Below are 24,659 nucleotides of genomic sequence, written 5' to 3' on the forward strand. Positions count from 1 at the left end.
ATAATTACCTCATTTTATTTCATTAACAAATTCCTCAAAACCGTACAAACAAGATAAACAATAAGTCAACACAATGAGCAATTTTGATCAAAAGTCACATGCAAGGATTTCTGCCTCAAAATTTTTCTCATCTTCAATTGCTTCATCAATTTTGCGTATTTCTTCATCATAATTTATTTTCCTCTGAATAAGGTCATTCAATTCATATGACCCTACTAGGAAGTCAAAGTTCATCCAATGACCAGATGGTCCCCTGAATAGATCACCTTTCTGTTGTAATAATTCAGTCACCTGGATTTTATTTTCAAATGGCAGTAGTGAATCATTATTCCATTGTTTGACAATTTCTATGTTCTTATTGAAGTCACTATTTTGTATCTTTACAGATTGAATATCCTGAAAAAGAAATAAAGCAGAGAATGATAATCTAGAAAAAACTGCAAGATAACATCTACTATCTAGAAATGTGTCCATACAATTTGACCTTTGACCTCCAACTGCAACCTTGGCCTTGAAGGTGTAAAAATGGATTTTGCACACAACATATCAATAATATTAGACTGTGGTGAAGGCATATGCCAAATATTCTGACAAACTATCAAGTTATGACAAAGTTAGAAGCCCGACAAGATATGAACTTTAACCTCCAAGTATGACCTTGACCTTGAATGTGCGGACATTGGTTTGCTGACAGATGACTCATATGTATGGATGTATTTTGAAATCCCATCATGCATGCAGAAGACAAAATCCTGCTGCACTTACAGTTGAAGTTACTTTTAGTTAAGACTATATGACAAATATACTAAGTTCAATCTCTTGCTGTGACCTTGACCTTTAAGCAAGAGACATGGCACACACAAGGGTAAATTCTATATGCTCTGACCCATTTCGTGACAGGGACATAAACAACTATAATATAAACTAATATCATGTGAGGCAGTCAATGTATGAGGCAAATTTAAAGTAAATACTGAGATTAAAAACTTGCAATTTTGTATCACTTGTCCATAGATCAGAACTAAATGGTCAAAAGTAGTATGTATTTACTACGATTAACTATTAGTGAGTTTATTTACAAGAATAATAAAAAAATGTGCTCTTTTAAGTATAACTAATTAAAAGCTTCAAGACTCTACAATATCAATCATTTTAGTAAGTACAAAGAAAACACCATTTACTTGTAAAGTCATTCATGTATTTGAAATAAGTCACACCCATAGTATAATGGTCATATACCAAACTTCCCAGCTTTACTGCTGTAGGAAGACTTCTATGATGCCCATTTTGGTAACTGACATTTCAAATGTTCTTTTGACTAAATTGATACTTTACTTCAAGATGTTACTTTACTTCAAGGGCCATAACTCTGCCCTGCGCTAAAGAATTAACTAACCTTATAAGCCAGGATGAACTGTAGCAGATGACCAGCTATAAAGTTCCAGAACTGAGGACAAAAATGAACTCTTTTCAACATTATCTCCCTTTTTAAAATACAAATTGCCATAAAATCACACCATAAGAGACCTGAAATATAATAACTATTTATCAATTTCCATATTCATAACATAAAGATTTTCTCTTAAATACTTATTAGCCCATAACCTGCCAGGACTAAAAGTGGTCAGCATTTGTAACCAGTAGGTAGAGTCAGGCCAGTCTGTACATTTATACAGTATGACCAGGCTCTATACTGTTGGTAGCTCAATTTTTGTATTTTGATACTGAATCTGTATAAATCAACTTCAAATAGACTGTATTTTTTAACATATTAACTTCAAATGGACTGTTCTATTAACATATTAACATATTAACTTCAAATGGACTGTTCTATTAACATATTAACTTCAAATGGACTGTTCTAAATTCAAAGAAGGGCAAATCCATTACACAAATATAGTGGGGCATCGGGTTAACCAATGTTTCTTTTCAGATGTTTCAAATACATACCAGAGCTTTTTTCTGTTATTTTATTATCCCTTTTTTCTACAATCATTTACTCTTATCTTAATCCATTTTTAATTGCCTTTTATATATTTCTTCAATACAATAGCAGGTAGTTGAGTTATATTTGGGCAACTTATTTTTGGCCAAGCATCACAATTTATCAAATTTTTATTGAAAACACTAGAAAAAGCACCATACAAAATGTTTATCTAAGCTTAAGCATTGTAGTATCTGAGTAAAAAAAAATTGCAATGAGGAAGACGAAAATATGACTTAATAATACCTACAGGCCTTCCATATACAAACTAGATAGCTTCAACACATGATGGACTTTGCATGAGTTGAGAGGCAAGTTATTCTGTAATATCAAGCAGTTGGCCACATTAGCATTATAATAAGTTAGTGAAGTTTATATCGATGGCTGAACGCAACACTGGTCTAACTTGATTTTTTTTCAAAAATGACTTTTTTGCATTTTTTAGTCTATTTGCATGAAATACATCAGTAAATAAAATATTAGAAATATTTGTGAAATTTTATGGGTTTTATTTACCACTTGGCATTTTGCTCTATCTCAAATGTGATTATAACTTAAATGCAACAGAGAGCTAACTCAAGTTAGAACTGTGTTGCATTAATGGAAATTTACTTATTGGATGATAACACTGAACTAACTCTAGTTAGCACAGTGTTGCTGTTAAATTTCAATACAAGAAAAATCAGTATTGTTATATTTGCAGATATTAAGTTAGGTCTGGCATATTCATAAATACTTATTTCTACATTTTACCCATTTTTGTTGCCAAAATTGCAGAATTGTAAATTCAAGGCTCTTAATTAATTCTATTTTGTTTTCAAGGAACATTAATAAGTTTAAATTTGCTATATTATCTCTACATAGTCATATAAGATTGAAATAAAAAATAATAGTAAATTAACCTTTCAAAAAGATTTATCATAATATTCAAATCATATAATTCACTGTTGATGAAAATTATTTACAAGACAATTTGTGTTGTTTTTTGTTGTCGTTGTTTTTAATCATAGTGATCTATTAATACTGATGAAACAAGATATTCCACCCTTTAAAATTTCAAGATTTTATAATTATTTAATACAATTTGCTCCTAATTCTTAAAGGGACTCCAATTTTGGCATCATGGGACTTAAAATATATTTTCGAGATTTATGTACACCCCAATTTGATGACGGTCAGGACAAATAACTTGTGGTGTTAAAACTTTCAGATTATTTGCTAAGTTTTTTCCAGAGCAATTATGTGAACTAAAAAATTACCTGATATTGAAAAGCATATTAATGCAGCTTTAAACTCAAATTAGATTCTAATAGAACCATGATAAAAATTTTAATTTCATGTTAAGTATAATTTCTTTATATCTCTTGTGTATCTCTTTGTTTATGTGGCCCGAGTTGATTCATTTCATAAATTCAAATCTTAAGTTTTTTATGCTTTTGGACCACAGTGCAGTTTCTTTAAGTATCTGTATGTACAAGGCTTGTAATCATTAAAATAAAACTTTTGGTTTGGTTGGTTTTACAGCGCACCAACACAATTGAGGTCCTCAGAATAATGTCGTTGAAACAGGAAAGATTTTTTCTTGCATATCAGATAGGATTATCTACTGTTTACACCGGTGCTAGAAAAGCCTGTCTAACATCGCCCATGTAAGACAAGTCAATGTTTTTAAATGAAGTCATTCCCAAGCGCCTTTTATGAATGAATTGCTTTCTAAAGATGACATCATTTTGCCAAAACAAATGAAGTTGTAGAGTCATACGCTACTATACGAGAAAAGTGCTAAATGAAAGTATAAGTTATTGTCATTTCTTTACGAAATATCACTAATATGTAATATTGCGAGAAAAAAAAATCAAACACAAGCTGTTGTCACAGACAGGAATATCTAGCTCTTGGGTAACTGTGTAGTGGAAACTCTGCAGTCTGCAGTCTCTTTACCGCCATAAAAATTACCCTCAAGTTAGATATTCTGGTCTGTACTGGCAGCCGGTGTAAATTCCTTGTACGTTAAGTAAATTCCTTATAAGGTAACCTCGGATGTTACAAACATGAAGCAGCAGAACTTGGGTACTTGAGGTCTTCCTCCACTGGGAATGCTGGAGTATTGCCATATGACCTCTACTGTGTAAGTGCGACATAAAACCCAACAAGAAAAGAAATGTTTAAGAAAAAAGTGGGGTCAATGCTTGTAATATATTATATTTAGTGGGGCCAAGGCTGACAAAGAGGGTAATAGTGGAGACAATGCTTGTGAAATCATAGATGGGACAATGCTTGTGAAATCATAGATGGGATAATGCTGGTGATATCATAGTAAATGGGGACAATGCTGGTGATATTATAGTAAATGGGGACAATGCTGGTGATATCATAGTAAATGTAGAATAATGCTGGTGATATGAGGGCTAGTTGGGACAATGCTGGTGATATCATAGTAAATGGGGATACTGCTGGTGATATGAGGGCTAGTTGGGACAATGCTGGTGATATGAGGGCTAGTTGGGACAATGCTGGTGATATCATAGTAAATGGGGACAATGCTGGTGATATTATAGTAAATGGAGACAATGCTGGTGATATCATAGTAAATGTAGAATAATGCTGGTGATATCATAGTAAATGGGGATACTGCTGGTGATATGAGGGTAAGTTGGGACAATGCTGGTGATATCATAGTAAATTGGGACAATGCTGGTGATATTATAGTAAATGGAGACAATGCTGGTGATATCATAGTAAATGTAGAATAATGCTGGTGATATCATAGTAAATGGGGATACTGCTGGTGATATGAGGGTAAGTTGGGACAATGCTGGTGATATCATAGTAAATGGGGATACTGCTGGTGATATGAGAGCTAGTTGGGACAATGCTGGTGATATGAGGGCTAGTTGGGACAATGCTGGTGATATCATAGTAAATGGGGACAATGCTGGTGATATGAGGGTAAGTTGGGACAATGCTGGTGATATGAGGGCTAGTTGGGACAATGATGGTGATATCATAGTAAATGGGGATAATGCTGGTGATATGAGGGTAAGTTGGGACAATGCTGGTGATATGAGGGTTAGTTGGGACAATGCTGGTGATATCATAGTAATTGGGGATAATGCTGGCAATATGAGGGTAAGTTGGGACAATGCTGGTGATATCATAGTAAATGGGGATACTGCTGGTGATATGAGGGTAAGTTGGGACAATGCTGGTGATATGAGGGCTAGTTGGGACAATGCTGGTGATATCATAGTAAATGGGGACAATGCTGGTGATATGAGGGTAAGTTGGGACAATGCTGGTGATATGAGGGCTAGTTGGGACAATGCTGGTGATATCATAGTAAATGGGGATAATGCTGGTGATATGAGGGTAAGTTGGAACAATGCTGGTGATATGAGGGCTAGTTGGGACAATGCTGGTGATATCATAGTAAATGGGGATAATGCTGGTGATATGAGGGTTAGTTGGGACAATGCTGGTGATATGAGTGTTAGTAGGGACAATGCTGGTGATATCATAGTAAATGGGGATACTGCTGGTGATATCATAGTAAATGGGGATAATGCTGGTGATATGAGGGTTAGTTGGGACAATGCTGGTGATATTATAGTTAGTGGACAATTCTAGTAATATTATAACTTGTGGGGACAATGCTGGTGATATCATAGTTGGGACTTTGCTGGTGATATTATTGTTAGTTGGGGCAATGCTGGTATTATAAGGGTTAGTGGGGACATTACTGGTGATATTATAGTTAATAGTGAGGACAATGTTGGTATTATAAGGGCAGTGGGGACAATATTGGTGATATAATTATAGTTAGAGGGGAATATGCTGAGGATGACAATGCTGATGATAAAAGTATGATTGATGACAATACTGATGTAATGAGGTCTAATTTGGTGGCAATGCTGCAGCTTATATAGGTGGTGAGAAAGATAGTGGTGGTGAGATGAGAATTCAGAATAGTAATTTTGGTTAATATGGGCTAGTAGAGACTGAATGCTGTTTATATAAGAGCCGAGGATGATGATGGTGATAAAAATGCTGTTAATCATTTTGAAGGTGAAATTACGGTTTTTGATATCATTATGCTGGTGATGAGTGCTGGCAAGTGGAGAATGGTTAAAATGATACTTTATGTAATATAGAAAATAGTTATTAAATGGGGAAAATGTTAGATAAAAAAGTAAGAATGATGATAGATAAAAGATAAATGTAATGAATTACTGTAATAGGAATATGGGAAAAAATATGTTTAAAAATCTGACAAAAAATTGAGTATAACGGATGATGAGAAAGGAAGGTGGACAAAGCTATAGATACAAGTGCCATGCCAAGTTTAATTACAAAGAGAGGCAAAAGTTTTTTCTTTGGCAACTTTAGTTTATGCAAAATGTTCCTAAAGTTAACATTTTTCTTGAAATTCTGACTACATAAATAAACTTGAAAATATAAATGAAGATCCAATAGGCAAAAATTAGTTTCATTTTGAATAATATTGCCTGTGTTTTTAGAATTGCAAGTTTTATATACTAAGAGGATATTTTTTCGTTTGCGTGAAATATGGAATATATTTTCACGAAACATGATAAAATGCCACATATTTTCACGAGCCGGTACGGCGAGTGAAAATATGTGGCATTTTATCATGTTGAGTGAAAATATATACCATATTTCACGAAAAACGAAAAAATAACCTTTTTATTTAATTTCATTATCAAAGAAAATGGTAACGAATCCCCTTGCTTGCTACCAACTGCAATTGTACAGCGCGCAGTAATTTATGCGCAAGCACGCGCTGTTTGGCGCTACATTGTGACGTCATGTAAACAACTCTTTAAACGTCTGTACAGCGTTAATTACTGAATTAAAGATATTGGTGTTCGGATTAATTTTCTTAGTTAGACCATTTTCTATCATGCTAGATAGTTTTCAAAACAAAATTCAAGAAAAAGTTGTTTTGTATTTATCAGATTTTTCAAACAAAACGGCGAAAGAAGTCCCATAAAATAAATATGAGTTTTGACTCCGCCCACTTTCATATTTATATTTCATATTTATTTTTTAAAAATATGAAATATATTTGACTGATATAGCACCATATTTCATGGGTAAAATTAAATAAATGCTTCTATTTTTCAGTTATGAGTATGTGCTTAAATTTTAATGTTACATTGAATTATGCTTAATGTAAAAAATCTTATCTTGTCTACAAAACATTCATTCCGAACTGAAACTTTTTAATTAGAATTTTTTTTCTAAAATATTTTTATGTGATAAAACAACTGACTTTTAAGATTGTCTGATTTCTAGTATGTTATGCAAAAGTTGTCATTTTTGTATAATTTAACAATTGTCGGTTTCCTTATAAAAGTTGTTTTCTTTTAAAATAATCTATAATATGGTTATAGTTACAGCTTTTTTCTATTATATCATCCTATTTTTTCAAACATAGCACTTATTGATTATTCTTTTGGCCTTATTGAACCCATTTTGTAAATGCAACATAGGGCTAAGTCAAGTTAGACCAGTTTTGCTGAAACTTTATCATTGAAATTTGGTGATTTATAAATGGAAAACTGATCTAACTCATATCTTTTCAAATATCTTTTTTATTTAACAATATTTATTTATGAAACTCCTTTTAACTAAAATTTTAACTTATATGGATATAAAAATCTAAAAATAATAACAAAAATGTCCAATTTATAGAATTAATTAAGTTTTTATAGCCTCCTTGAAATTTTGTAAAAATCAAGTTAGACCAGTGTTGCGTTCAGCCATCGATATGTATAAACCATAAGCCTTCTCGTGGCAACCAAATCTAACCATGAGACCAGTGCTGACCAGGATCTGCCAGCACATCTGTACCGACTGATCAGGGTCTGCACTGTCTGCAATTGGGTCAGAACATCTTTTGAAATTTTCCCTAAAAATGATCAATGGATTTTCTATATTGAAAGATGGACAAGTCCATTTATTATGGTAAGGGTTAAACTTGCCTGATACCGCCATCTGACCATGCATCTGTATCAAATACTGTCTGGGAATATCTCTGTACATGCTATATACTGGAGCCTTAAACTCACATATCCCAGCAAGTTTTCTTGTAACTGGATCAATTACCACGGCATCTGGAGACACCCCTACTTTATCTGCAAGGTTAAGATAAGTCATTATTAACATTTCTCATGCATTTTTGTATGTTTAATTCAAGTAATATTTAAGAGCAAAAACATATATTCTGTTATATTTTTCTTTCAGCCGAGAGCCAATAATTAACTGATAAGCAGTCATCTAAGCATCAATTACCCAAAATAGAAAGAATTTTGCGATGCATTGCTTAATTTCGTTATTTATCTCACTAAAAACAGTATGCTTCCAAATAAGAAAATAAATCTGACTCCAAAATCAAACAGCACCAATCAATGATCACATGTGTCACCTGATGATAGCCAATTAAGCAGTTGTATGGGGTGGGGGGGGGGGGTTGATTGACCAGTTGAAAAATTTTCCCTTTATGTTGCGGCTATTTTGTAGAATGTAGTAGCTACTATGTAGAAGACATAAAAATCATTAACAGGCCAAAACATTTTTCCTTTTCCAGATTTTAATATTATTGTTATATGTCTATAGAGTACTTTGTCAAAATTAAGCACCTCAAGTTTGGATACCTCTTTTAAGTTAAAACCAAACAAAAAGCTTGGCCTGAAGCCTTAAAATGGGTAACTAAACAGCCATTCAAGCTTAGTGACTGCAGAAAAGTGGTAACCGTTAGTACAGGTTTGACTATAATAGATTTCTCCAAATAATATATTGCAAAAATAGAATTTATCTATATTGTTGAACCTTTCAAAGGATTGTCATCCTGCAGTATGGTCCAGAATCCAGATTCTCTGGTCATGTTTCCAGTGAGTAGATCATATGCTTCATGTATTATAGGCTCCATCTTGGTTCCATGATCTGTAAACATGTTACCTTCATCTCTACATGCATCATCTGTATAAATATTGACAAATTTGTATGCATGCAATACTGAAAAATTTACGTGAATAATTGAATATGTAGAATTATTTATATTTAGTTAAAGCTGCACACTTTGAGATGAATACATTAAAACAAATTTAAACTTAAGAAAAAAAAACACTGTATATAACACCATGTAGCGCCTGAATGTGAACATAATGACAGAATTTTGCTATAGTAACACCTGTGCAATACATGGCTGTAATGAGCAACATTTTTAGATTTACTAGAAGATGTATTGGTCCTGTTATTTATCATTGTTGATAAATTCAGCCATACATTTGTTATACTCCTATGCTAAAGTGTAACTATTGCACAATTCCTGGGTAATTTTCACATCCTTGTTGAAGTTATAACATGGACCTAAGAAGTTCTTCAAATACATTGAATATAATGACAAATTATAACTAAACTATCCAAAATTTTCATTATGTGTGTAATTAAACTAAAAATGCTGAACACATATTTTATAATCATTTATTTGAGGCATTTTATAGCTTACTCATAAACTTTACTAAGCAACATTTTTATAAATGAAATATTAACCTACCGTTCAACAGACTTTTAAGGAAATCATAAGCTTTCCCCTTCCCAGCACCTATGGCATCAGCAAACCTTGAGGCGGTTACCACCATACCTCTCCTCAGTTCAAACCATTTCTCACTTCTCTGTTTCACATTATGTTCCATTCATATCAATATGTACTTCTCAATCCTGAAATTATTGTATTATAAATTATAAATCAAATAGAATGGAGATCAAAACACCAGGTGAATTTATATCTTTATCTTAATCACTGCCGATTTTGGAAACATATACATGTACTCTTCATCAAGTTATTTACATATTAGTTTTTTGACAAGTTATATGGCTATTTATATATGGCCATATAACCTGTCAGAAATATTTATAACAAATTTATATTCAGCAAGCACCTTCTTTTAAAGAAAAATGTGAGATTTCTTCATAAATTGACAGCAGCCATGTATATAAATCTATATAAACATCACAATTATATACAATGAAAAGTGACATTAACAAACATGCAGTATTATAATATTATATTAGTATTGTATTTATTATAATCAGATCCTTTATTAATGTTTGTTGCAAAACATAAGCAAGCAAAATCATGCAACAAATTTGCCAAATAAGCAAGAAATTCATGCTTGTAATTATGCTAAAATGATGAAAAATACTGAAGTATAAAATAAGTTTAAACTGTAAATTTTACAAGTAATAACTATACACTTATTACTGTAATAATACCACAGCTATATGTATGTATAAACAGTTTATATACATTTATACAGGGCCATCTTCGTGAATACAGTTTTATACATCCAAAAACACTTACTTATTGCCATGATGTTAAACTTACAAAATGTACAACATTACATCGTATTCACTCTATATATACTTACAGACCATATCACAAACAAACATGTACACTTGTTAAGTGTGTATACGAAGTTGAATAAACCTGTATGATAAAAGTTTAACCTTTCGTTAATTTAGATATTATACTGCACAGTTTAAATGTTCTATTTAAAGTTAACAGTATTAAGTTAGACACTTGAGTTGCATTTTCTTAACTTTCGATTTTAAAGTATATCTAAAAAGTTTAATAATTTTTCTTAAAAAAAGAATAAATTACATATTGATATGCATGACTGCACATCTACCTTGTTTGATACAAATACAACCTCTGATAACTACAGTATCTCATGGATTTGCTTATCAGACTCAGTGGTCAAGAGCCTTGTTTGTAAACCGACAGTCACAAGTTGGAATCCAATAATTGGTGGGTGGGGGTTTGGGAGGAGCATTTTTTTTTTCCTCTTTAAATTGCAGATGCATCAGAGAAAAAAAAAGATTGTATGACTGTCATGAGAATTAAGCACTCTAGCTGGTATACAAGTAGAGGCAATTGTTTTTAAAAAAAATTTAGTGTTCATACTTTACATTACATTATATAATTCATTATCCAAGCAAACTAGAATTTCTCTTTATAAATCATTTGTCCTTTACAGGAGTCCATTTCTCAGTTTCAGTGCTTAATTAAATTATGTTCAATTCGTCTTAGTGATTTTCTTTCAGACAAAACTAAAATAAACACCTAAAATCATCAAAGATACAAAGCTTTTGCCTCAAAACACAGTTTAATTTTCAAATCAATGTTATTTTCAGACTTTCTTCAAATATATGTATATAATTATAAATACTGGTAAAATGATAACAAAACAGACTGATTTTCTTTTTATTTATTGTGCATTTTGCAACTTTTTGCAATGTGGTAATATATAAATAATATAATAGTAAAATTACTCTAGATGTATATAAAACAAAACAGAAATAAAACAATTATTTCAAATTTAACAAAGGATAACTTGATATGTGTTCATAGGACGACAACGATGCCTCCACATTCTACAGTTTTGTTTTTGTATAGTAGTAGGGGCAAGAAAAACAATCTTTTAATTTTTTTTTTTTTGAAATGTGAGGAATCTATAAAGCTAGTCAAAGGTTCCACTCAAGTCCAATGACTAATGAATGTTTTCTCTGGTTCGAAACAACTTAACAACTGCATGGATAGGAGACAACCTTTGAAAGATTACCTTTCTGTGAATATTGTAATACATGAAGTATTGAATTCCAACATAACAAATATTTTGTTAGTATGCAACAAAAAAATTATAAAACAAGAATATTTTAAAGATGTTTACAGAAGAATGATAAATATAACATTCAATAGATGTATAGTCTGATTTTATTGACCTGTCAAATATGAACTGTTTACATTATAGCACTCATTTAAATATTCGATCCCATTTCCATTTTGTCTGTTTATTTTACGAGAATTAATATAGAGTTTATAACAAACTTTTGGAAAACACCCACTAGCTTAATGTAGGTTCTTGTAACATCCGCAATAGCATAGTCTTTTATTCTTAGTGTATTCCTTGACTATTTTTTGTTTCCTCACATTTTTCTTGATTTAAGTGCCCTTATTGATCTATGTTAGATTTTCAAATTTTATGTTTTTCTGCTTTTGGACTTCAGTGGACTGCCTTTACAATCAGACAGTTATATAAGACTTGTGGAAAGCTTACTATAATTCTTAGAATATTTATCTTAATTTTAATACAAAAATAAAAGTTAAAAAAATTATGCATAAACAGAAACAACAACAACAAATTAAAACAATAAATACCATATCACATATATTATCATTATTATACATATTTGCTAAATGGTACTTTTTATCAAGAGAATAAACACAAAGTTTAAACATATATTTTCAAAAAGTTTTAACAATATGTATAAAAATTTTAATCAATAGGTAAGAGTATACTATCACAGAAAGTGGTAAATTATATGAACAAATACTTGTAAACATATCACAGATCATTTTTATTTTGTATATCTATGGACGATAAAAATTGGATGATTCTATAATTGTATAGTTACAACTGGAAAAATACTATTAAATAGTAATAATTGAATGGCAACAACAATTGTAACAAGAGGGCCATGATGGCCCTGAGTCGCTCACCAGAAACAACTGCTTTTCAGTGTTGGTATGTCAATATATTCTAATATTATATTTGAGCATAGAATATGTTTAAACAATTATTTGAAGAAATGCCATGACCTGGGGTATTTAAGCTTTAGCTTAAACGGGGCTTATCAAATTAATATGAGCAAACTTGATAAAAGATGACCTAAGAATGCTACAGACAAAGTTTGGTGATCATCCATCAATTAGTTCTGTAGAAATAGACATTTAAAGTTTTTTATTTTTAGCTTTAGCGGCCCCTAAAAGGGGCGATTCAATTAATATGAGCAAACTTAATAAAAGACTACCCAATAATGCTACAGACAAAGTTTGGTGATCATCCATCAATTAGTTCTGTAGCAATAGACGTTTAAATGTATATCTACTTTTAATTTTAGCAGCCCCTAAAAGGGGCCAATCAAAATAATATTGGCAAACTTGATAAAAGACTACCTAAGAATGCTACAGACAAAGTTTGGTGATCATCCATCAATTAGTTCTGTAGAAATAGACGTTTAAAGGTTTTTCTATTTTTAGCTTTAGCGGCCCCTAAAAGGGGCCAATCAAATTCATATAAGCAAACTTGGTAAAACACTACCAAAGAATGCTACAGACAAAGTTTGGTGATCATCCATCCATTAGTTCTGTAGAAGAAGATGTTTAAAGGTTTTTCTTTTTTTAGCCCTAGAGACCCCTAAAAGGGGCCAATCAAATTAATATGAGCAAACTTGATAAAGGACTACCCAAGAATGCTACAGACAAAGTTTGGTGATCATCCATCCATTAGTTCTATAGATGATGTTTAAAGGTTTTTCTATTTTTAGCTCTGCTGACCCCTTAAAGGGGCCAATTGGAATGACATGAGCAAATTCCAGTGTGACTGTCACAAGGATGCTACAGACCAAATTTGAAGTAAATCTGCTTAGTAGTTTCAGAAAAGAAGATGATTGTTGACGCATGACAACGGATGACGGATGCCGGAGCATCCCCCTTTGATACTAATAGCTCACCCCGAGCCTTCGGCTCTGGTGAGCAAATAATTGAATGGTAAAAAACTGGATGTTAATAATTGAATTGTAACAATTGGACAGAAAGAACAGGATTGTAATAACTGACTGGTAGCAACTGGATAGAAAAAAACTAAAGTTTATAATTGAATGGTAACAACTGGACAGAAACACAGGATGGCAATATTTGCTCAGCAACAACTGACCAGAAACAACAGGTAGCAATTGAATGGCAACAACTGGACAGTAATAATTAAACTGTAACAACTGGTGGACAGAAACAGCTGGACAGTATAAACGGATGGTTAGAACTGGACAGATATATTATATATTTGGATGTAATTTTCTTAATAATAATAACTGGACGGAAATAATCTAAAGCATATTGATAATGCTCATAGGAAAAAATATGATACATAAGCCTTCAAGCAACTATTACAAACAACAACTAATATATAAAAAAATTCAAAATTTCAGGTACATAGAAATTGCAAATTCTATTTAACATAATGCATAATTTCTGAACACACAAAAGATATATTACTACTATTTGAAACACTCTACTTGTATAATGTACATAATCTTCTACACAATACCAGTCCTATATACAAATATGTGAAGTACATACTAAGTACAAATGTATAAAAATCAGCAGGTTTTGAAAACACACCTAATCCCTTTAAAAGGTCCATTATACCTCAGAAATGCTTACTTTTTTTCCATTTTTGGTGTACCTTTAAAGTTCCAAAAAATGATTGTTGGGAAATTATCAGAATCATTTTGTAAATCATTTGCTTTTTAGCAATAAATACATTCAAGTAATTTCGTATTCTGCATGGACGTCAAAATACTACTTTGTTTACATTTTGCTACTTTTAGGACTAATAATTTCACAATTAGCGCTACCTTTTTCAGGTAAGAAGCATCTAACATGCTCTTGAACTATTATTCAAATATTATACAACTCATATTTGCGCTTTCTAAAGGTGTACACATTTATTCGTTTCTGAGGCAAAATGTGCCTTTAATGGAGTTGTTACAGCTGTTAGTTCTTCCTTAGTATGAAGAATATTCAATGATGAAATATTTATTTAAATTACACATACCAATAGTCATTGGAATTAGCTTTCATCATACAGTGAGCTGATGATCAATTCAAGCTATACAAGAAGCACTGTCCTACAGCAATGTATATATCTCTACATATTTAAGCTTTATTCCTTCATATAACAATGTTCAAGCACTACCCTAACATAATTCTTTTTTGTTTTTTTAGTTTATATCAAAATGTATCACATTTTCTAATCATATACAGGTTTGAACCCTGATTTTGTACTGGCTCCTTGTCCTGGGAATGGAGCATCATTTCCACTGGTAATTTGTCTCTGTCTGGGTATCGAACCCTCGCCATGTGTGAGAGCCAGATATCTGGAATCATCTTCCTCGTCACCAGTGAGAGCTATGTTACGTAAGTGTGGCATCTCGGCAAATGGCAAGTACATCTCACCTAGACATAAATGAACATCAAATAAGTTTTGTTATTTAAGTGAGGCATCTCTACAAAGGAAATTACATCTCATCTAGACATAAATAAATATTCTAACATGCTTTACACTATTCGCCTATCAAACAGATATAGGCACTGCACAAAAAAACGAATGCTTACACACCTTATGACATCAAATATAACGTCAATAAACCAAATGACATCAGGAAAATTACTTCTATGTTCAATATAGTTCAGCATATTTTTATCAATTTTCTTTGTTATTAGAATGTTTGAATGAATGGAAATTGATATCAATTTTTCTTCATTGTAATGAATCATTAAAAGGGAAGAAGACTAAAAGATGAACATATTAGTAGCAGTATGACTTACCAACAGGAAGACCATTAGCAGCTCTAACATCTTCTGTCTCGAAGAAAGTTTCATGATCCTCCCAATGTTTATCACACGCGGCACACAAAAAGTTGGAGATAAAGTGTCCACAACCACAACCTGAAATAACGAATTTTTGCAAATTTATGTCATTAGTATGAACACTTATGATACTGTCATTATAAACGTCATTGAACACTACTTGTTCTGGCATCTTAGTAACTTGTCATCATGAAATACTAATACTAAACTGTTTCCGTACGAGAATAAAGAAGGAAATGCAGTTGAAGAAAAAAGTAGTTTTTGTCACCTATGTGACATTAAAATCAAATCAATCCAAATGCGAAAATTGGGCAAATTTTTTAAAATAACTGTGTGACATTTCAATCCATACTTTTCAGTAGTTTTGCAGGTACATGTACCAATTTCCACGCAAAAACCTAACCAAAGAGTGACACTGATGCCTGGGTGAGTACAATAACTCTCTCTTTTCTTCAAATAATTGACCTAAAAACTCTTATGCACAGACTCAGTATTCAGCTAATTGCTATGACTTGAAGGGATGAAATGGTACTGGAGTTAACAATTAAAATATGATCCAACCTGTTTTACATCTCCTCATACCAGCCGGTTCATGCTGTTCATGTGTATGTTTACATTTACATTTAGCTCTCCATGTAGATGGATCAAAATTTCTTCGCCTTTGCATCCAGAACTCTCCCACATCCTCTGCTCGAGATGGGATCCAGGCAAAACCTTTACACTTACACCCTCCTTGTTTACAGGGAACCAGCACACTCTTTCCTGTTCAATGTATACTTTGAAATTACCAACTGATAGATCATCAAATATGTATTGAAAATAAGAAATCAATATTCATTTCTAAATATCTGTAAAAAGTATTGATTTGTCTGCAGGCACTTGATTTGTTTTACAATAAAAATTATTTAATTAAAGTGGTATTAAAATATCAGACAGCAGCACCATAAGCTGTGTTAACACTCGTCTGTTAAGTGTATGATTAACCAATTTTGACAAAATTCTAAGTTAAGAAGGGGCATGACTCCAAAAATATAGATCAGAATTATACCCCTTGTCTCACATCTGCATCTTGTCATGATAAGCAAGTATTTCCAAGGTTCATGTTGATAAATTTTAAAATGTTTGAGTAATGGACTACATTAAAGTTTTGGCATGATAACGAAAAAGCAGCGATGATAAGAGCTCGACTTTTTCTTCAAAACAGATAAGCTAAAAATAAGCTCCAAGTATGAGCCCTTAAGTAAACTTACCAGTATATTTGCCATGTTCTCCCAAGAGATGACCACAGAAACATTTGGACATGTCATTCACCCGTTGACAGTCATGTTTGAAATCAGGACATCTCCATCCAATATAAATACCTGCAAAACATACAAGGAAAATTTAAACAAAGAATGTCATGTAGTGCAGGATTTTTCTTGCATGCCTTATAATTTTGCAGTTTGAAAACAAGAAATTTGACTGCTAGTGTAACTAAAATCATTTCATAACAAGAAGAAACAAATATTCTGTCTCATCCGGAATGGATAAATCAATACAAGAGCCTACATTGTTACAGTCACAAGCAGATAGATCTATGGACTTAATATAAAACATGCTTGATAACTTTATGACATGAGTAACTGAGATGTAAATGGCGGGGTTGTATCCAATCTACAAAGTAATTGAATTTGTTCAAGAACATTGCTGTTTTTTTATTTGCAGTTTGGCTTCAAGTCGTACAGTACCAACACTGGTATGGTTATATGAAAACAACAATTTATCAAGCATTTATCCAAATCAATATCTAAGATTTTATCCAAACAAGAGTAAAACCACCAATCTATAACTTTGCTAGATTGCCATGTCACATCAAGTTCAATAAAACTTGAGGTTTTAAACCCCACAGTGTAGAGGGACACATGATTCAAAGTCATCAGGTTAAGCCATATATGCCACTAAAAAGATAATTACCTGTCTGTTGTGCCCTGACAGCTGCTTCTGTTTCTGGATCAAAGAGTTGTTTCAACCGTGGAGCAAAATCTGGGTTCATAGCACGTGCAAATGATTCCACATCATAGTTTTTGGCCGGTTCAATTTTCCTCATTGTATATCCTGTTACAGACAAATAAAATAATTCAGCCGACTCAGAAATTATTCAAAATAATTCAAATACATGTATATTTCTTTTATTTTCTGTGACATAATTGTGTTGTTTCCAAAGTTACATTTAAGTTCAAGTATAAATTAATTTTTACATTGATCATGTACTGTTAGGTCACCTAACAACCTCTTTGGTTGTATATAAATGAACAAATGATAAAATCATAAATTTTTAATCTGTTCCTTTTGTTTACAAGCATCAAAACTGTAAGTACTTATCTGGATGTGTTTATTAAAATAATAAATTAATGAACCCAACCTTACTAAAAATCAAGTACATGTACATGTATTCATAAAGTTGTATTGAAAAATTGCATTCAAAACAGAATTAAAACTAATACTCAAAGAACCAATCACATTGCTCTCAGAAAATATCTACATTATAAATAGATATAAGCAAGGAAAGCAATACATACTTATGCAAATTATAATAAAATTAATGTATCATGTTAACACATGATACTTCTAAATGCAAAACAAACCCTCAGGTACAAGCATTCCATCCTGTTTTTTCATTGCAATAGGTCCAGGCATACCCTTGGGAACCATAGTTCCAGACCCTCTTGGGACTACAGCTTTACTTGAGGCAGCTCCAGGTGCTGGCTAAAAATAAACAATCATTACTGGCTAAAATAAACAATCACATTACTGGCTAAAATAAACAATCACATTACTGGCTAGAAATAAACAATCATTACTGGCTAAAACTAGAACTGCCACTATCATGGCGTGAATACCCCCGCATACCACTTTGTCAGAATCAACAGTGGCCATTTAGAACTCAAGGACAACCACCCTGCCAAATCTGAGGTGACTAAGCCAGTGCATTGCTAAGTTATGTATTCTACATGCTTCAAATGTGAAAATGTCAAAATCAATACACTCTGGACAGGCATTGGGGAAAAGCTTTATTTTGACAAGGTCCCTGTGACCTTGACCTTTGGCCTGGTGACCTCAAAATCAATACGGATCATTTACTAATCATGACTAACCTCCATGCCAAATATAAAGACTGTGGGTCATAGGAACCTTAAGTTTTTGGGCGGACAAGCTTTTTGAAGTCAAGGCCCCTGTGACCTTGACCTTTGACCTGGTGACCTCAAAATCAATAGGGGTCATCTACTTATCATGACTAACCTCCATGCCAAATATGAAGACTGTGGGTCAAAGGAATCTTAAGTTATTGGGCGGACAAGCTTTTTGAAGTCAAGGCTCCTGTGACCTTTGACCTGGTGACCTCAAAATCGATAGGGGTCATCTACTTATCATGACTAACCTCCATGCCAAATATGAAGACTGTGGGTCAAAGGAATCTTAAGTTATTGGGCGGAAAAGCTTTTTGAAGTCAAGGCCCCTGTGACCTTGACCTTTGACCTTGTGACCTCAAAATCAGTAGGGGTCATCTGCTAATCATGACTAACCTCCATGCCAAATATGAAGACTGTGGGTCAAAGGAATCTTAAGTTATTGGGCGGACAAACTTTTTGACGTCAAGGCCCCTGTGACCTTGGCCTTTGACCTGGTGACCTCAAAATTGATAGGGGTCATTTGCTTATCATGACTAACCTCCATGCCAAATATGAAGACTGTGGGTCAAAGGAATCTTAAGTTATTGGGCGGACAAGCTTTTTGAAGTCAAGGCCCCTGTGACCTTGACCTTTGACCTGGTGACCTCAAAATCGATAGGGGTCATATACTTATCATGACTAACCTCCATGCCAAATATGAAGACTGTGGGTCAAAGGAATCTTAAGTTATTGGGCGGACAAGCTTTTTGAAGTCAAGGCCCCTGTGACCTTGACCTCCATGCCAAATATGAAGACTGTGGGTCAAAGGAATCTTACGTTATTGGGCGGACAAGCTTTTTGAAGGCAAGGCCCCTGTGACCTTGACCTTTGACCTGGTGACCTCAAAATCAATAGGGGTCATCTACTTATCATGACTAACCTCCATGCCCAATATGAAGATTGTGGGTCAAAGGAATCTTAAGTTATTGGGCGGACAAGAAAAAACCGACGGACGCCGGACGGCCAGACGGCCGGACGGACAATCTGATTCCAGTATACCCCCCTTACAACTTTGTTGTGCGGGGGTATAATAAACAATTTTATTTGTACCGTAAATACCATTAAAAAACACTATATTATTTTTCCTTCCGTATATGTACTAATTACATACATTGTATTTACTTTGGATACAAAAAGTCAATTAAAATATATTTTCCAAAACTGATTCATTTAAATGACTTTTGTGAACTAAAATTAAGAACATTGATCAAACTTATTATTTAAACTTCATTTTTTACAACAAATTATATGGTTACAGGGATTTCCTCTGCACAGAATTAAAACATATTAAAAGTTTTTTTTGTTTTCTTTTTTTCAAAATACAAAAATGTAATCTCTGTCTGTTTATCAATTTAATATAAAAGGTATCTAGACAGTAAGAAGTGCAGAATATTTACCTTTTTAGAGCCTACAGCCATCTTCCCTGTTGGTTGTTTCTTACTCATCTTGTTTTTTCGTAATAATTAACCAATTAAGCTGTTAAGTTTTATTGTCGGAACTACAAAACATGTATTTTAACTAAACGTTAAAAATCTTCATGACAAGATTTCTACTAAATAATTCATATGTATGTCAATTTTTTTTATCACTGTCCAAAATGTTCATTGAACCATATCTGATGAATACAAAATTGTATTGAATGACTCAGTAAGAATAATATGAGCAATATGAAAGTTTTATTTAAAACCAGTAAAAGCTGCACTTGTTATTTAACTAAATAATTATTTTTTCCCTCTTACATTTCATTTTTATAGTATGATAGGAAAAAAAATTAGCAGTTTTTTTTTTCCACAGGTTGGGGAAGCAGCCCTGCCCTTAATTTTGGGGAAAAATTGCACAGTATATTGGCAAAAGGGGAAGAAAAACGTTGATGTAAATTCAATTTTTGGGGAAAACTGCATGAATTTTTCTTTGGGGAAGCAGCCCTATAACAGCCCCAGCTATAGAAGAAAAAAGCCCTGATTAGACTAAACTATATATTGTATACATACAGTGATTTTCACCTTCTTTAACAGAGGCCTATAAAAAGCCTCTTCCCAATGGAAATTTTCTTTAAAAACATGCAATTTTCCCAAAAATCTTGTGCTAGCTTTTTTACTTCCCGAATTAGCAATTCTAATGATACTTTTTCCCCAAATTAAGAGGCTAAAGCCTCTTCCCAATTAACTTGAATTAACCCTTTACCACATATATACGCGAAACAACGCACTTTCGACCCCCCCCCCCCCTTTTTTAGGCCTCAAATAGTGAAAAAATGTCCTATTTGGGCCCCCAACATAAGTTTTCGTTTGAGAAATGTAGCTTTAAAAATTGAGCACTTTTTCGGCGCCGCCCCCCATCCAAAAGATACATCAGGGGGTTGCCAGAAGGGGGATGTGCCAAGAAAATTTTGGACTTGTGAGAGGCTAAAAATGACCCCAGGTCGATCATAATGTAACGTTAAACCAACGCTGAAAAGCCTTTGACTCTATCTCAATCCCTTGAGCAGTTACAGCACTTTGAAATAAATTTTGATGGAAAAAATCGAGGCAAAATAGTGATTTTTGGCAATTTTGAGATGTCCCCTCGTTGCCATGGTAACAGGAAATTTAAGACTGAGCATGTCGTTACAAAGGCAATGGTCCAGTCAACATTGGTGCCAAGTTTGATTAGTTTTGAAGCATTTTTCATAGTTTCATAGCAGTTTGAACTTGTAACAGGAGGCTTTTCAGTGAAAACGGCCATTTTTCACAATATGCTAATGGGGGAAAGGGTTAAGTGAGAAAAAAATACCGACATAATTTTTATTTTGGACAGTATCTCACTAGAAATGTAAGTGTGTACATGTATAATACAAGTTGTATTTCAGTTCACCTGTCAGGTGTCTTCTCTAAGAAGTTATAGTACATTTATGCTTCATTTCAAAGTGCTATCCAATCATAAAACATGATACATGTGCACTATTTTTTGATAGCCTTTAAATTATCTCACCCCTTTTTTACTTCAGCTGTTCTTGGCATATTAATAAGAATTTACTTAATTGACCTTTTCGAAAACCTAGCTAAACACCGTTTTCCGGTACGTTACGGATTTAGCTCTGGGGAATTAGACCAAATGAAGTACATAACACAGTTACATGATATTTCTATCATTATTTTACCGTTTAAGGTGAAAAAAATTGATGTATTTGAAAATTATCAATATTCCTTTAATATCTATTGCAAATTTTTCAAAAAATAAATTGTTTATAATAAAAATCAAAATGAAAATTAAAATCAGTTAACATTTACATGTACATTGAAACTTAGTAGATAGATATTTTGTTCTTAACGATTAACTGGGTCTGTACAAATCATTTTTTCAAGACTTGTTCTGGGTTTTCAATTCTAAAATATAATCCAAGTATTTCCAGACTGGTTCTGGACAGGAAGAATTAATTACTGTTCAGAACAAACATCCAAGTGGTTCAAAACTGGTTATGTCACTGTTCCTGCTACTCCACCTCCTTTGCCAGACAGAAAAAATTGTCCAGTACACTGGGATTGGGTTCTGATTTCTGGACCACAATTCACGAATTCGAAAACCTAGCTAAACGCCGTTTTCCGGTACTTTCTGAACATAGCTCTGGGGAATTCACCTAATGGAGTGTAATAGCGAACTCGATGTTTTCGGCCTTTTTTTAAAAATTAAATGGAAATAAAACAGTTATTTCTTTATAAGAAAATAATTGAATATCATTGTATGAATAATTCAATACAAAAAAAATAAGTACACAAGTTTACGCAGAAAATAACCTTATTTATTATGGAAGATTCCACTACGTCAGTTTAAATTTTACTGATTTTCATTATAAACAATTTATTTTTTACAAAAATTTGCAATAGATATTACAGGAATCTCGAACATACGATACGTACATCCCAGCAGGAATATTGATAATTTTCAAAAACATCAATTTTTTTCACCTTAATCGGTAAAATAACGATAGAAAAATAGAAATATCATGTAACTGTGTTATGTACTTCATTTGGTGTAATTCCCCAGAGCTAAATCCGCAACGTACCGGAAAACGGTGTTTAGCTAGGTTTTCGAAAAGGTCAATTCGTGCAGACCCTGGAGATTTATTTCAAAATATCTTTTTGATTGACAACACAATTACCCAGCTTTGTTTTTCGACTAACACTGTTTATCCTTAATACTGTTTTTTTCATGACAGTGCCTCCAAATCAAAATCTTAATTCAGGAGAATTAAGAGTAGAAGTATAATATTATTTGTAGTTAGCTAATTCGGTACGAATTGATTTAGGGACGAGTTGACTGCATTAATATAATTTTAATGCCTGACACTTGTTAAGGTCGATTCTAAAACTATTCTCGTTCAAATAATAAAATAGAAAATTAAATAAAAGTTTGCTAGCATGATATTTTCTTCTTTTTTTCAATAAAAACTAGAGATCTATCATAACATTTCACCTGCAACTACGCGCAAAGGACCGCCATTTGTAAACAATTATTCGGGACGTTCCGGTAATTTACGTTTCGTCCGTAACGCGCACCTGCTACTTGTGCGTCAAAATGGCCACCAATGTTTCCAGGGTAAATATTTCACATTTTTAAAGAAAGTAGAAAGTATTGTTACTTTTGACATTGATTTTGTCCTTTGAATAACAAAATAAAATGAAAATTCATGAATGACACTAAAATATAAGTTAGATTAAGTAATGTTAGAAGCAATTGTCATTTTGTAATATGTTTTCGCGAATATCTTTAGAAAAGTTGGCTATGTATTGTTTTTGAAAACATCCGTAAGAGTGTTAGATTGAATTGTTAAACTGGTTTGAACCCCAGACCTCCTAGGCAGACATTCAGCAACCTTGCTAAAGGCCAAAAGGGTTATTCATTTAGACTTAACCCACAGAATCTTCTTACACATATAGGTTATTTCCAGGAATCTTGCTGTTGGGTTAACTTTGAGTGTCCATCTTGTAATCAGGTGGGCATGGTTTTAAATCAAGAGTCTAAGGAATTTTAATTTTTCAGGTTTGTAATTATGGTGACAAGGTCACAAAGCATAATGACAATGCACATTAATAATGAATTACTGCAGGCACCAGAGCTTCAGACAAGACAATCTGACATGTTTTTTGCATATGTACTCATCTAAAATGATGAAACATGCACCAAAAATCTAGGAACAAGTATAAGAATCTTACACCTGCTGCCGGTACAGACCGGAATATCTAGCTAGAGGGTAACTGTTTACGGCGGTAACGAGGCTCTGCAGAGTTTCCACTAAACAGTTACCCGAGAGCTAGATTTTCCGGTTTGTACTGGCAGCCAGTGATTCTTTTTCTTGCATATTGCATATCAATTATTTTCAGAACAGGAAATTACAAAAACTAATATTCTCATTACTCACTTTTTTCTTATAGTAGCGTATGAACTTACAACTTCATTCATAACTGTAAAATGACGTCATCCTAAGAATGCAATTCATTCATAAAAGGCGCGGCAATGACGTCATTTAAAACACGCGACTTGTCTTACATGGGGGGTGTAAGACAGGGTTTTCTAGCACCGGTGTTAAAGGTAGATAATCCTGTCTGACATGCAAGAAAAATTTATCTTGCCATAGCATATTTATCACCACAATTATCTTTTTTTTTTTTAAATGAAAACATATTTTTGTATCTAAACGCACCAAAAAGGCATGATAGATAGTTGGCAAAACTATGAGCAGTTAAGAATTTCTGAAGCTAAGAATTTCCATAAGGCAATTCTTTTACATAAAATAAGATCCATGAATTTCCATTGAAAAGTTTCTGTTTGGAAGCAAATGATACAGTTACAGTTACGGTGATACACATCAGCTATTAAGGGGAGTGGTGGCCTAGTGGTTAAGGTGTCTGCCTCTCAACCCAGAGATCATGGGTTCGAGCCCTACTCTGGTCAAGACCATGTTTCTTCATAT

At 33.0% G+C, this 24,659-nt stretch overlaps 3 protein-coding genes across 6 annotated transcripts in view; 1 reads left to right on the forward strand and 2 right to left on the reverse strand.

Annotated features, from left to right (window-relative positions):
• On the reverse strand, positions 1-23,236 carry LOC132730405 (uncharacterized). Of its 4 annotated transcripts, none has more exons than XM_060716322.1 (6): positions 23,162-23,236; positions 9,564-9,727; positions 8,837-8,986; positions 7,990-8,142; positions 1,397-1,527; positions 1-396 (listed from the first exon to the last, which is right to left on the reverse strand). In XM_060716322.1, the coding sequence occupies exons 2-6, from the start codon at positions 9,700-9,702 to the stop codon at positions 88-90; spliced, it is 882 nt and encodes a 293-aa protein (XP_060572305.1). In that variant the 5' UTR covers positions 9,703-9,727; positions 23,162-23,236; the 3' UTR covers positions 1-87. The 4 variants fall into 4 exon arrangements, with proteins under 4 accessions (XP_060572305.1, XP_060572307.1, XP_060572306.1 ...); XM_060716324.1 differs by lacking the exon at positions 23,162-23,236 and adding an exon at positions 10,438-10,571; XM_060716323.1 differs by lacking the exon at positions 23,162-23,236 and adding an exon at positions 10,317-10,429.
• Positions 14,298-20,168, reverse strand: LOC132730404 (protein FAM221B-like). The gene is made up of 7 exons (XM_060716320.1): positions 20,107-20,168; positions 18,125-18,245; positions 17,454-17,594; positions 16,751-16,861; positions 16,062-16,262; positions 15,459-15,578; positions 14,298-15,086 (listed from the first exon to the last, which is right to left on the reverse strand). Exons 1-7 carry the CDS (start codon positions 20,152-20,154, stop codon positions 14,881-14,883), a joined length of 948 nt encoding a protein of 315 aa, XP_060572303.1. The 5' UTR covers positions 20,155-20,168; the 3' UTR covers positions 14,298-14,880.
• The window catches only part of LOC132730403 (coiled-coil domain-containing protein 112-like), an 11,483-nt gene continuing 10,018 nt past the window's right edge, over positions 23,195-24,659 (forward strand). The window contains exon 1 of the mRNA XM_060716319.1: positions 23,195-23,284. Coding sequence (XP_060572302.1) covers positions 23,264-23,284 — 21 coding nt within the window. The 5' untranslated portion in view covers positions 23,195-23,263. The remainder of the gene's footprint in view (positions 23,285-24,659) is intronic.

The sequence above is a fragment of the Ruditapes philippinarum genome, unplaced genomic scaffold (genome assembly GCF_026571515.1).
Source record: "Ruditapes philippinarum isolate M1 unplaced genomic scaffold, ASM2657151v2 ctg1213_1_1_1_1, whole genome shotgun sequence".
NCBI classification, from domain to species: domain Eukaryota; kingdom Metazoa; phylum Mollusca; class Bivalvia; order Venerida; family Veneridae; genus Ruditapes; species Ruditapes philippinarum.